Below are 12946 nucleotides of genomic sequence, written 5' to 3'. Positions count from 1 at the left end.
GAAGTAGTAACAACAACCCAAATACATAGTTTCTGCCTTCAGTACCACTGCTCTGCCTACTTCATGGAGGTGTTGCATAGATTATAAAGACTAATAGATCATTGCAAGTGTTAAAATTCACCAGAATGCACACAAAATTCTAATGGCTGAGAGCTAGTGGATCCCAGATCTGTGAGCTCATTTGGGGAAATGGCCACTGAAATGCCTAAGTGTTTGGCAATACATGGAGCTCAACATAAAGTCATGCTTCACTTTTGCAGCAGGAGACTGAGTGAGCCATCTCTGATGCCCTGTTTTTAAATAAAGTAAGGGATACCTTAGATTTTCATAGTACAGATTCTTCCCAAAATCCCAGGGCTGTCCCTTTGCATGCACGTATGATCCTGCTGAACATTTTGGTGAGGGGGAAGGGAGTGGATTGAGAAATTGTTTCACAGGTCCTCCTTAGAAGGACAGCTCTGTAGGAGAACAACAAAACCAACCAACCAACCAGCAGGAAGCAAGCAGCAGCAGAATGATCAGAGCAGTCAGTAGGCAGCCTGGGACAGTACTAGCCCAAAACATCAATCAGTAGTCCTTGTACAGACCCACATACCAAGACACTGGCTACTTTAAGTGACACCTTAGAAGTACAGCACTACTCACCAACTAGTGAGAACTCTTAATGCCAGACTATGTACTTGAATACACAATTCCCATTTTAGTCAAAGCATATTGCTTGTGTGTTGGGGGTCTAATTTGGCTCCAACTATCACTTCAACACTACCCATTATACCCTCTCCTCTGAGAGTCTGTCCTTTCAGTCACTGCCCTGAGGCCATCTGTCCAAATATTCTTTCTAGCCAAATCTCCTTCTGGAAGTTACATGCCCCATTTTTATTTATGCACTTGCAATTGTTTACAAGATAGATTCCTGTTTGCACAGACTCCAACATGCCTAAAGTCTGTAATTCAGATTCTAATCTTCCTTCACTTGGCTCTTGCTGCTGCTAGCGCTCTTCATGATACTGTTGGGTTGCTTTTTGGCCATCTTCCCAGTTTCTCTGGTTTGCAGAATTCTAATCTAGTTTGTCATTAGTTCCTGGAGGCGCCTCAAGTAGTTCTCTCAGCAGGTATCCAAGAGCAAACAAACTAAATGAAACTGACTCACCATATTAGCTAGATGTGAAGTTCCCTTCAGTACTATCTCACTTCCATAATGAAGATCTACCCCTCGCTTATGGTGAGTAGGAGCATATTCCAGGGTGCCTCAATTCGGCACCTTACTCCTTACATTCTCAGGTCAGGTCTACCCTACAACATTTTGCTGGCATACCTATGTCAGGCAGGAGTGTGGAAAACCTCCACCACACTTGACACAACTGCACTGGCACAACCCCCAGTGTAGACAACTATGCTAACCTAAGTGCTTCTGTTGCTATAGCTAATGCAGTTTGAGGAGATGGTGTTACTAAGCCAACAGAAAAACTTCTTCTGCTAGCATACGCCACATCTACACTAGGGGGCTATGCCAATATAATTATACCAGCAATGCATTTGTAGTACAGACAAGGCTCAGTCCTGTGAGCTTGTCTGGCAATTTCATTGTCTAGATCATCATCCCCAATGCTGGTCTTATTGGTCTCCGAAAAACCTTTCCAAATTTTCAAAAGATGAGCCTTCTCCAGGAAGATGGAGGCAAACTGTGCCACCTCTTCAACCTGTGTTGAAGGCCTACCCAAAACGAGTACTTGAAGAATATTTAGATCCTTTATAGTGGATTTCATTCTCTCTTTCATGCTTTGATAAGCAGTCCGATAGGCCATCATCATAGCTTATTGCTCCAAAACTGCAGCCACAATCTGGTGTAATCACTTATTGTGAATAGTTCCTTGGGAGAACAGGATGTTGACAGAAGGCATCAGATCAAGCAGTGTCCAAGTGTTTGATTAGGCTCTACACAATTACATTTGGGGTCATTCCTCAGCTTCCACTCGGTCATATTGTCACCAGTCTTTACCAGCCCAGCTCCTGCCCCGATTTAGAGTACACCAGTGTTTTCATTCAAGGTCAGTGCCTGGAGGGAGTTGTTTTGAAAGAACCAGGTTCTCCAAGACCATCAGCATTTTGCATCATTTTGTTACTCTGTAGCCTTCCATCGTGGTATTTTGTGGAAGGGATTTTCAGGGGCAAAGCTCTTTCTGGACTTCAGCCTCTTGAGTGGTTGAATGTGTCCATGCAGTGCGTTTCTTGGATCACATACCTGTTTTTGTCTCTCCTTTTTACTAAAGACATTCCACCTCACTAATAGTGATGCAACTGCTGCAAGGCACTATAGTGACAGTGTGGGAGTCCATTTCAAAGTCCCTGTGAAAAACCTACAGTATTGATAAAAAGTTCAGTATCAACTCTGTGTGAATGGCTTGAGCATGACCATAGTGGGACGCTGTATTCTGCAGTTGAACAACACAGGAAGAGACTAGATGCTCTGAGTGTTTTGGGTTCAGCTCCCCAGTTTGCGTTGACCAGTTTCCTAGAGTTCACTTTCTTTTTCAACTTCATGTGCTCTCTGAATGTCAGCATTCAATCTAATGCAACCCCAAAGTACACTGGATGTTCATAGTACTCAAGGACTGTACCATCCCACAGTGACTGGACTTTTTGCTTGGCCTGTCTGTGTTTTAGGTGGAAGGTATACACTGATGTCTTACTTGGGTTGTCAGTCAGGAACAACATGCGACAGTATTCTCCAAGTACACTCAGGAGGCCAGTTAGAATGCACTCAAAAGTTCTCAAATCTTTTGACTGGATGGCAACGTAAAGATCATCTGTATAAGTTAATTTTCACATACAGGGAATTCTGATTTTTTATTTGTGTAGACAATAAACAGCAAGGGTGATAGTACTGAACCTTAGGGCAATCCATTGCCCTGAGTATGCCATCTGCTTCACTGACCATCTGACTTGATGAAGTAACATCAATTTTTGAGCAGAGAGTACATGACCTGGACTATCTTGCCATTTCTCAAAATTGCCAGTTTCAGTTCATAGTGTCATAAGCAGCTGACAGATCAACAAATAGCCCGTCATTTTGCAGGTTTTGAAGCCATCTTCAATGTATTGAGTTAGGTTTACAACTTGACCATAGAATGAATGTCTTGTGTGGAAACCGACTTGGTCATCAGTCAGCTGCCCTTCCACTATTACTCAATTATACACATTTTCATCCAGTTATATGCTTGTAGGTTGAGCAGAGTAAGGATATTGGTCAGTAAGTCTTTGCAGAGTTCAGTTCTATATGTGGTTTATGTGAAACCATTTTAGCTTGTCTCTACAGCCTGGGTATCTGCATTGTCTCCATGTGTGATAAATGAATGGGGGAGAGCTCCCTTTCATGGACACCCAGCCAGCCCGTTAGCTATAAAATCCCTCGTAGTAGTTGTTCTCTACTTGCTTTACCTGTAAAGGGTTAAAAAGTTCCCTGCATAGGTAAAAGGAAGCGAGTAGGCACCTCTCCAAAAGAGCCAAAGGGAAGGCTAGAACTTTTTAAAATTGAAACAAGGCTTCACTTTTGTCTGTTTATCTGTTGTTCTCTGGAGACAGGGGACAGAGCAACGATGCTGTAAGAAGCTTTGGGCCAGGTATGAAAAATCATCAGATCATAGCTAGCAACTACTCATTTGAAAGCCCAGATATGTAAGTAGATCAGGGAATGTCTAGGAAGGCACCATTAGGTTTATTTCTTTATGGCTTGTGGACTCCTCTGTGCTAACCCCAAATGCTTTTGTTTTGCTTGTAACCTTGAAGCTGGACCTCAAGAAACTATTCTTGATGCTTAATCCTTGTATTTGCTCTTTTTAAAATCTAGCAATAGCCTGAGTTTCCAGATATATTTTCTTTTTGTTTTAATAAAATTTACTTTTTTTAAGAACAGGATTGGATGTGTGTGTCCCAAGAGGTTTGTGCATGTTGTTTAATTAGCTGGTGGCAACAGCTGATTTCCTTTGTTTTTCTTTTTCAGCTCTTCCCCGGAGGGGGTGTGAAAGTGCTTGAGGGTACCCCACAGGAAGGAATTCCCAAGTGCACCTTCCTGGGTTCTCAAAGGGGTTTTTGCACTTGGGTGGTGGCAGCATCTACCAATCCAAGGTCAGAGAGAAGCTGTAACCTTGGGAGTTTAATACAAGGCTGGAGTGGCCAGTATTAATTTTTAGAATCCTTGTGGGCCCCCACCTTCTGCACTCAAAGTGCCAGAGTATGGAATCAGCCTTGACACCATGCAAGAATTCAAGAAGTCAAGTGGCCACTTCTTTGCTCTCATCCCAAAGTGAAGTAGTGTTCAAATAGATACTCCATTGAGTCCCGCACCCTTTCCACACTTCGGGATTTTCATGGTTACTGCCAGCTCCGTAGTGTTGACCCGCTCATTGTGGACTCTGCAATCTCTCAAGAAACAGCAGAGTTCCTGCTTAGCCTGTTTCGTTTTGCACTTTGCTTTGTGGGCTGGTTTACCATTTAGGATGAGTTGGTGTGCGACTTGGTTAGGAGAGACTGTGACGATAGGCTTTGGTTGATGTCTATCAGGGTTAATATTGCAAATGGTGACCCATGCTTTTTGCTATTATGGCACAGGCGTGTTGTTTCAATCAGGTCCCCCAGAGGCTGTGCCACTCCTTTCTGAACTCTCTCATAAGCATTTCCCTGAGCCCAATGGTTTCTTCACGGAAGGGATCCAAGTCAAACAGTTCTGAATCTCTCTTATATTGTTGGCTGGTTTGTTCTGAAAGTCCAGGCACATCTAGTGTCTGACATCTCCTGGGGATGGGCTTTTGGGCAATCTTCCACACCAGGGAGACAAGTGTGGGCCAGAGTGCTTGTGGGTTGGAGTACTATTACAGACAGATCCATTCAATTCAGAGGAAAAGCCTTCCCAGGTCAGCCTTTCGGAAGTTCAATCTCATCAGGTACCTTATTTTCCTGGATTGTACTGCAGCCTCTATTGTCACTTGCACTAGTCTGTGCTGTCATCTTGGAAACACCTCCCTTCTGAAGCTCCATATATTTTCAGAGGTGACAAAGGCTATGATGGAATGAGGGGTGTGACGTTGCACTCTATATGATTTTATGAAAATATGCTAATGTAACGGGAACATGCTTTATACAAAAGGTCTCTTGTAAGGTATCATTACAAAGCTTATAATCTACTGAGTGTGATCATCCTATTTGTATAAATGTACCACTCTTGTATCTGAAACTAGAAATATGAAATATAACTGAGGGCTTATTGTAATTATGCAAAGTGTGGGCCATTAATGGTGGTTTGGAATCTTGATGACTCCCATTAACCAGGACAATTGATTGCAGATGGCTCTGTTTTACCTGTAAGTCTTCCTGTATACTTGTGTGCTAGCAAGAGGTAATGAAGTCTTACAGTGACATGAGATCATGTCACATAAACTGAAATCCATCTTTAACCTAGTGCTTTTCCATTAAGAAGGGGGAGGGGGGGTGAGAACCCAGAGGGACAAAAGATTCCCGCCTTATGCAAAAGATATATAAATGGGTGGAACAGAGAAAAGAGAGCCATCATGAGGAATCCCCTAGCTACCACCTGAGCTGGAACAAGGGCTGTACCAGGGGAAAGGATTGTGCCCAGACTAGGAAGGCATCCAGTCTGTGAAAGAAATGTATTGAAACAGCTCTGAGGGTGAGATCTTATCTGCATTCAGTTTCTTACTGTATTAGACATAGACTTGAATGTTTTGTTTTATTTTGCTTGGTAATTCACTTTGTTCTGTCTGTTACTACTTGGAACCACTTAAATCCTACTTTTTGTATTTAATAAAATCACTTTTTACTTATTAATTAACCCAGAGTATATATTAATACGTGGGGGGGGGGGGAGACAAACAGCTGTGCATCTCTCTATCAGTGTTATAGAGGGTGAACAAGTTATGAGTTTACCCTGTATACGCTTTATACAAGGTAAAACAGATTTATTTGGGTTTAGACCCCATTGGGAGTTGGGCATCTGAGTGTTAAAGGCATGAAAACTTCTGTTAGCTTCTTTCAGTTAAGTCTGCAGCTTTGGGGCAAGTTTCAGACTCTGGGTCTGTGTTCGAGCAGATGGGCATGTCTGGCTCAGCAAGACAGGGTGCTGGGGTCCCGAGCTGCCAGAGAAAGCAGGAGCAGAAGTAGTCTTGGCACATCAGTTGGCAGCTCCCAAGGGGGGTTCTGTGATCCAACCCGTCACAAGGGGTGCAATCCCTACATGAGCTTTGAAAGGTACATTTATCCTTGAAATTGTACAGGAAGGTCTAGTTTGTTGCCTCCCATTTCACAACTTCTTCCCCATTGTAGTAGTATCCTCAGATGGTGGTGTGACTAGGGAAGTCGCCTATGACAAGGCACGATTTTTCTGACAGGAGAACGTCAGTTGGCCATGCAAATTGTTCACTAAAGTGGTTTGCAAACAAACTACTGCTATTTGGTCAAGCTCAACCACAAGAGTTCCATTGTAGATTGGTGTTTCACAGCAGTATTTTTCATCTATCTTTTGTCACATACAAGTAGTGTGCTACTACAGGTGTTGCTTTTGATGTTCATTGCCTTATGCATGCCAGGGATGTTTAGTGCTGTTGTCTCTGTGTGTCTGTCTTGCAGGCACATGAGATCTGCTTTCTTGCCAGATACGTCAGCTTTCTCTGCAGAGAATCCTTCCACACTGGACTTACTCAATAGACTCAGACTTTAAGGCCAGAAAGAACCATCATAATCATCTAGTCTGATCTCCTGAAACATTGCAGCTCACAGAACCTCACCAGTAATGGATCCCATAACCTCTGGCTGAGTTACTGAAGTCCTCAAATCATGATTTAAAGATTTCAAGTTACAGTGAATCCACCATTTACACCAGTTTAAACCTGCAAGCGACCTGTGCCCTATGCTGCAGAGAAAGGGACAAAAACCAAACCAAAACAACCCAGGTCTCTGCCAATCTGACTCAGGGAAAATTCCTTCCTGACTCCAAATACAGCAATCAGTTAGACACTGAGCAGGTGGACAAGACTCATCAGCCATACATCAGGGAAAGAATTCTCTGTAGTAACTCAGAGCCTTTCCCACCTAGCGTTCCATCACCGGCCACTGGAGATATTTGCTACTAGCAGTCGCAGATCAACTACATGCCATCACAGGCAGTCTCATCATACCATGCTCTCCATAAATGTATCAAGCTCGGCCTTGAAGCCAGTTAAGTTTTTCAGCCCTAGTACTCCCCTTGGAAGGCTGTTCCAGAACTTCACTCCTCTGAGGGTTAGAAACCTTCATCTAATTACAGGCCTAAACTTGCTGATGGCCAGCTGATATCCATTTGTTCTTGTGTCAACAGTGGTGCCTAACTTAAGTAACTCTTCCCCCTTCCCAGTATTTATCCTTTGACAACTGCAATTGGGGTCATGTTTTGAAAATTGTTTGCAACAACAACAGCTTTTTATATATATATATATATATATATATACATACACACACACACACACACACACACACAAGCAAAGACTCAGAGAAACTGAGAGGCCAGCCCATCCATATCCCCCACCTGAGCCAGTCCTTCAGGAAAATGGTCTACTTAGGTAAATCCTGTTTTAGAGAATGTGCAAGAATTGCCTAGTGGGTGCCAGCTGAGACTTGATTTATTGCCACCACTCAAAGCTCAGAAACTTTTGTCACCAAGGGGCATCATTACTCAAGAGGAGTCATTAGTTAGCCTTTCATTTCCAATTGCTGTACAAAATCAAAAGTTGGTCTTAACCTAATCAAAGTTGAAGAGGTCATGCACTTCTCCTGCATAATACGAGAATAAGCACAATGAATGAGTGCACACAACACACAACTCTCCTGTGTATTAGGTTGAAAACTCTTCTATACCATCACCTTCATATGTTAAAAAAAAAAAAAAAAAAAAAAAGGGGAAGAGGGCCACTATGCAATGCAATTAAACAATGGACAGGAGTTAGTCCTCTTCCAGGGTTGTCATATTAAACAGAGCTATCAGCGGCTGCTGAACTTTGCAGCCAGATAAGTTTTATAGGCAAGAGCTCTGTTCTGATTTCCAGAACTGAATGCAGTCCTCTTGCTGAATCCCTCATGTTTTATATTTTAATTGTTTTGTTTTTCTGTGTTATTTGAGCTGGAAGAGACTCATTATCATTCATTTCCACCTGGATTTACTCTCTTCTTCCTCCTCTCCCAGATTAATTGGTTTAATTAGCGAAGTGTCTCATTCAACTGGCAAAGGGTCTTGTTCCAAAACAATGGTGACAAAAATAACCGTTTTACTCAAATTAAAGATTAGCTGCAAAGAAAGTTGCATCAACAGCAGCATGGTTTGAAAGCCCCCCTACCCCCACTAATCCATCTTCTAGGAGCATAAGCAAGAGCGAACACTAATACACACATTTTAAATTTCCTAGAGACACCCTAACTAGCTCCTACTCAGCTACAACACCGCTTTGTAATGTCACAACTGATAATTATTTGTCTATAGACAAAGGTCCATCACTAATTGGATGATTTCTTATAGGCATGACGGCAGAGCTGAATGCAAAGATATTTAAAACAAAACAGAAAATCCAACTGAAAATCCAAGCAGGGCACTCAAGACAACAAGTGTAGGCATTCTGAGTTCAGAGGAGTAGCAAGTGGGGCTTCTGAGGATGGGCAACATTGTATTTTGAGAGGAAGATGCATACAAGAAAGAGGGAGGAGTTGAGAATGAAGGCAAGGAAGATTTGTAGTCAAAGGCTGTCTCAGCCACTTTCAGCACTAAAACTTTAGTCGTTCAGGGGTGTGAAAAAACACCCCCGAGCGACAAAAGTTTTAGCACTGAAAAGTGCCAGTACAGAAGCTACCGCCACTCGTTCGGGGTGGTTTTATTTATTTATTTTTTTAAAACCGCCGGGAAAGCTCTCCCCCAGCAATAAAGCGTGTCTACATTGCCCATGTCACAGTGCTGCCACAGCCGTGCTGTAACGTGGGCAGTGTAGAGATCAACCTGTACCTGTTACTTTGGGTAAGAGCCAGAGGTAGACAACAAATAGGCATCAATGGAAATAAGGGAAGGATCTGCATGGGGATGGTGGAAGGATCTTGTTGAAAAAAGTTGGTGCAGTCTTCCACAAAAAGAAAAAGAGGAGCTATGGCAGGTGAGTGGAGAGGGGTAAGGAGGGAGTCACCAGGTAGTAGATAAACAGCTGGAATTGTGGATGAGATCAACACAAAGATTAAAGTTAGGAGAGGGAAAAGTGGATGGGGAGGACAGGCTGTGTTAACATCCACTCAGAGAAGGAGCAGAGTTAGTGCTGTTTGAGGCTCAACTTCCCCATTATGTGCACACAACAGTTTACAAAGTGTATTTAACAGTTTTTCGCAGTGTTTTGAAAGCTTTTAGAATAGAAAAAGCCAGCACAGCTTCCAAGAACTGCACTATATCAGTGATTCAGTTGAAGACACTACAGCAAAACTGGCAATTGTGACATCAGACACTAAAAAGAGATTAGTTTTGTGTGCAGAATACTCCACTGAGCCTGCTTTAAAGGTGAGTTAAAAAGGAAAGTATTAAGGAAGCCCTTTATTTCAATAGTAAACTTTTATTTTTTCTTCCAGGCAACTCAAGATTCATGCTCACCACCCAGTTTTGAAATAAGATAAAGCATTCTACAGGAATGAGGTTTATATTTTTACAGAGCCAAGTTTTGGAGGAATGCCATGGAATATTTTTTCAAGAATCTGCAAAACAGCATGTTAACAAACATGAAAAGCCTGTTTTCAAAGAGTATTTGAGTTACTAAAACAAATGGCAAACAGTCATTTTTAGAGGAACATGCTAAATATAACTGCGGTTTGATGCTAGAGGCAGGGAAAATAGTGAAGGGTCAAGTGTTTCTGCTACAATGTGACTTTTCTGGAATGATAAAGGAGCAAACACTTGCAAAATCAGATACGATTCAGAGAGGAAGAAGCAACCAGTGGTATGGAGGGGTGGGGAGAGAGGAGAAAAGTTTTGGTCTCCGATGCAAATACATTAGGTTCTGCAGTCGGAGTCTCAAACAGTCAGCAGCAGCCCAATTAAGCCTATCAATTCCCGGAGTCAGACCAACCTAACCTCATTCATTCGCACCCGTAAAGTGTGGTAAGGGCTACAATGCAAGAACCCACATTTTAAATGCTGGTTTCGCTCTCAGCTCTGTCAGAGCTAGAGCAGGACTCAGTAGGGCCTGTTTGCACAGAATTCCCGAAGTCACCCTCTCCCCTGTGTCTCTCACCACCCACACTGCGGCTGGAGAACCGCTCCCCAAAACTCAGCCAGCCAGTCAGCCCGCTCACCGGCGCCAACCAAAGACAGCCCAAGTCCTCCTGGGCACGGAGCTAGCTAGCCCCCTGAGCACTCGCCCGGCCGGCGGTTAGCCAGGGGCAGGCGCTCTGCGGCGGGGTGGGGTAGGGTGCAGGCGCGGGGATCTGCTTACAGTCGGAACATCTGCTCCATGTCCTTGATCTGCCGCCGGCTGAACTCTTTGAATTCGGTGTAGGGATTGAAGACCTTAGCCTGGCGGGGCTGGGCCATGCCCTCGTTGATATCCTGCCTGCGGCTCAGCTTGGCGCCCAGCTCCGAGTCGGCGCTGGCGAGCATGGAGCTCCTGCCCTCCTCCTCCTGCCCGGCCGGGCCAGACGCCCAGCCCGCCGCTGCCTCCTCTCCGCCGGGCGCGGGCTCCGGGCCGCTCTCTTCTAGCAGTAGCCGGCGCTGCAGCTTCTGGGCCAGTTCGTCAGTGGCCATGGCCAGGCGCGCGGGGGACAGGCGGGAGCCACCCTCCGCTCGCACGGCGAGTTCACAGCCCGCGCCTGGCGGCCGCCCCTGAACTTTATTCCCAGACTCCAGGAGCAGGGCGGGGTGGAGAGTTAAGGTCGCGCCGGGAAGTTCCCTCGCCTGCCTGGCACGGGCGGCGCCAGAAACAGCCCCAAAAGTCAGGTTCTCTGGACGCGCTCCTCTTAGCCCAGCCCCTTCCACACCCAACTCCACTACCTCACACACCCTGCCCGGCCCACCTCACCCCACTCCTAGCCCAGCCCCCTGCCCCTTCCACACTCAGTCCACCTCACTCCCCCCACACCCAGCCCAGCCCCACTCCCCCACACACCCTGCCCAGCCCACCTCATCCCACTCCTAGCCCTGCCCCTTCCACACCCAGTCCACCTCACTCCCCCCACACCCAGCCCAGCCCCACTCCCCCACACACCCTGCCCAACCCATCTCACCCCACTCCTAGCCCAGTCCCCTGCCCCTTCCACACCCAGTCCACCTCACTCCCCCCAAAACCCTATCCTCTGCCCCACTCCCCAGGGCCGGCTCCAGGGTTTTTGCTGCCCCAAGCGGTCGGAAAAAAAAAAAAAAAAAAAAAAAGCCTTGATCGCCGGCAGCTCCACCGCGCTGCTTTCTTCTTCAGCGACAATTCGGCGGCAGGTCCTTCCCTCCAAGAGGGACAGGGACCCTCCGCCTAATTGCCGCGGAAGAGCCCGATATGCCGCCCCAAGCACCTGCTCGCTCAGCTGGTGCCTGGAGCCGGCCCTGCCACACCCAGCCCAGCCCCACTCCCCCACACACCCTGCCCAGCCCAGCCCAGCCCCCTGACCCTTCCACACCCAGTCCACCTCACTCCCCGCAATACCCTCTCCACTGCCCCCACACCCAGCCCAGCCCTGCCCCACTCATCCACATGCCCAGCCCCCTCACTCCCCCCTCCTTCCCAGCTCCCCACCCCTGCACACCCAGCCCACCTACCTCATTCCTCCCACACCCTGCCCTGTCCCACTCCCCCTGAACATACCTACTCAGCCCCCACCCCCTGCCCAGCCTGCCCCACTCTCCCCAAAACTAGCCTACCCCACACCTTGCCCTTCCCAACTCTACTGCCCCACTTCCCACACATACACCCAGTCTGCCCAGCTCTCCCACCCCACTCTTCCCTGCACCCAGACTGCCCCACACCCTGCCCAGCCTTCCTGCCCCACTCCCCCCACACCCAGTCCCCCCACACCCTATCCTGCCCCAGCCCTCCTGTCCTAGTCCCGCTATCCTGCTCCCCCTAAACCCTGCCCACCCCACTTCCCCCATCCATTTCAGGTCAGCCTTCTCCACCCTGCCCTGAGCGGACGGTGCTGCGTAGCCCAGCACTGCGGGCAAGGCAGGGGCTAGCTCGCCTCTGGAGGACCTTGATAAATGTACAGCAGCTGGCTCCACTTTGTGCTGCAGGCACCTGCCAGCCCTGCTCTAGCATCAGCGCACCCTATGCCTGGGGCTGCCCACCCTGAGGGAGCAGGCCCATTTCTCTGCAGGGACCAGGATAGCACCTGTATGGGCCCCCTGCACCCTGCCCTGGGTGCCTGCTGAATGGACTCTCCTTCCCATGCCTGGCACCAGCTCATCGGCCTGCACAGCATGAGGGAGGTCACTTTCATGGAGCTGAGATGCTTACCCTGCCACGCCAGCATGAGGACACACAAGTGCAGGAAGCCATACCAGTCCAGCAGCTGGTTTCTCTTGCCATCTGGAAGCTGGTTACCCTAATCTGCTACAGGCAGGTCAACTATCAGTACTGTGGTGGAGGTTGGTGAGGCCAGTGGTTTCCCCAGGAATTGAAATTAGGGAGGGTGTTTGAATTTACGGGGAGGGGGGGGTCAGGGCTGATGAGGGGTGAGACTGTGAGGGTGAAGGTGGGCTGTATGGCACCATAGTAAAAACTGAAAAATGTTTCATGACCAGTTTATTAGATTTAACTCAAGTTTTAAAATCATCACACAAATTAAAATTGGCTAATCAAGCCTTCTATAAAAAGCAACAAAGAGTCCTGTGGCACCTTATAGACTAACAGAAGTATTGGAGCATAAGCTTTCATGGGTGAAGACATGCGTCTGACGA

At 46.8% G+C, this 12946-nt stretch overlaps 1 protein-coding gene across 1 annotated transcript in view; it reads right to left on the bottom strand.

The window, feature by feature from the left end:
- Positions 1-10807, bottom strand: part of EFHD1 (EF-hand domain family member D1) — a 45812-nt gene extending 35005 nt beyond the window's left edge. Inside the window, exon 1 of the mRNA XM_065410823.1 lies at positions 10500-10807. Coding sequence (XP_065266895.1) covers positions 10500-10807 — 308 coding nt within the window. The remainder of the gene's footprint in view (positions 1-10499) is intronic.
- Between the last annotated feature and the right edge of the window lie 2139 nt (positions 10808-12946).

The sequence above is a fragment of the Emys orbicularis genome, chromosome 9 (assembly GCF_028017835.1).
Source record: "Emys orbicularis isolate rEmyOrb1 chromosome 9, rEmyOrb1.hap1, whole genome shotgun sequence".
Classification (NCBI taxonomy): domain Eukaryota; kingdom Metazoa; phylum Chordata; order Testudines; family Emydidae; genus Emys; species Emys orbicularis.
The sequence above is the reverse complement of the archived record's forward strand: the minus strand, read 5'-3'. Positions and strand labels throughout refer to the sequence as shown.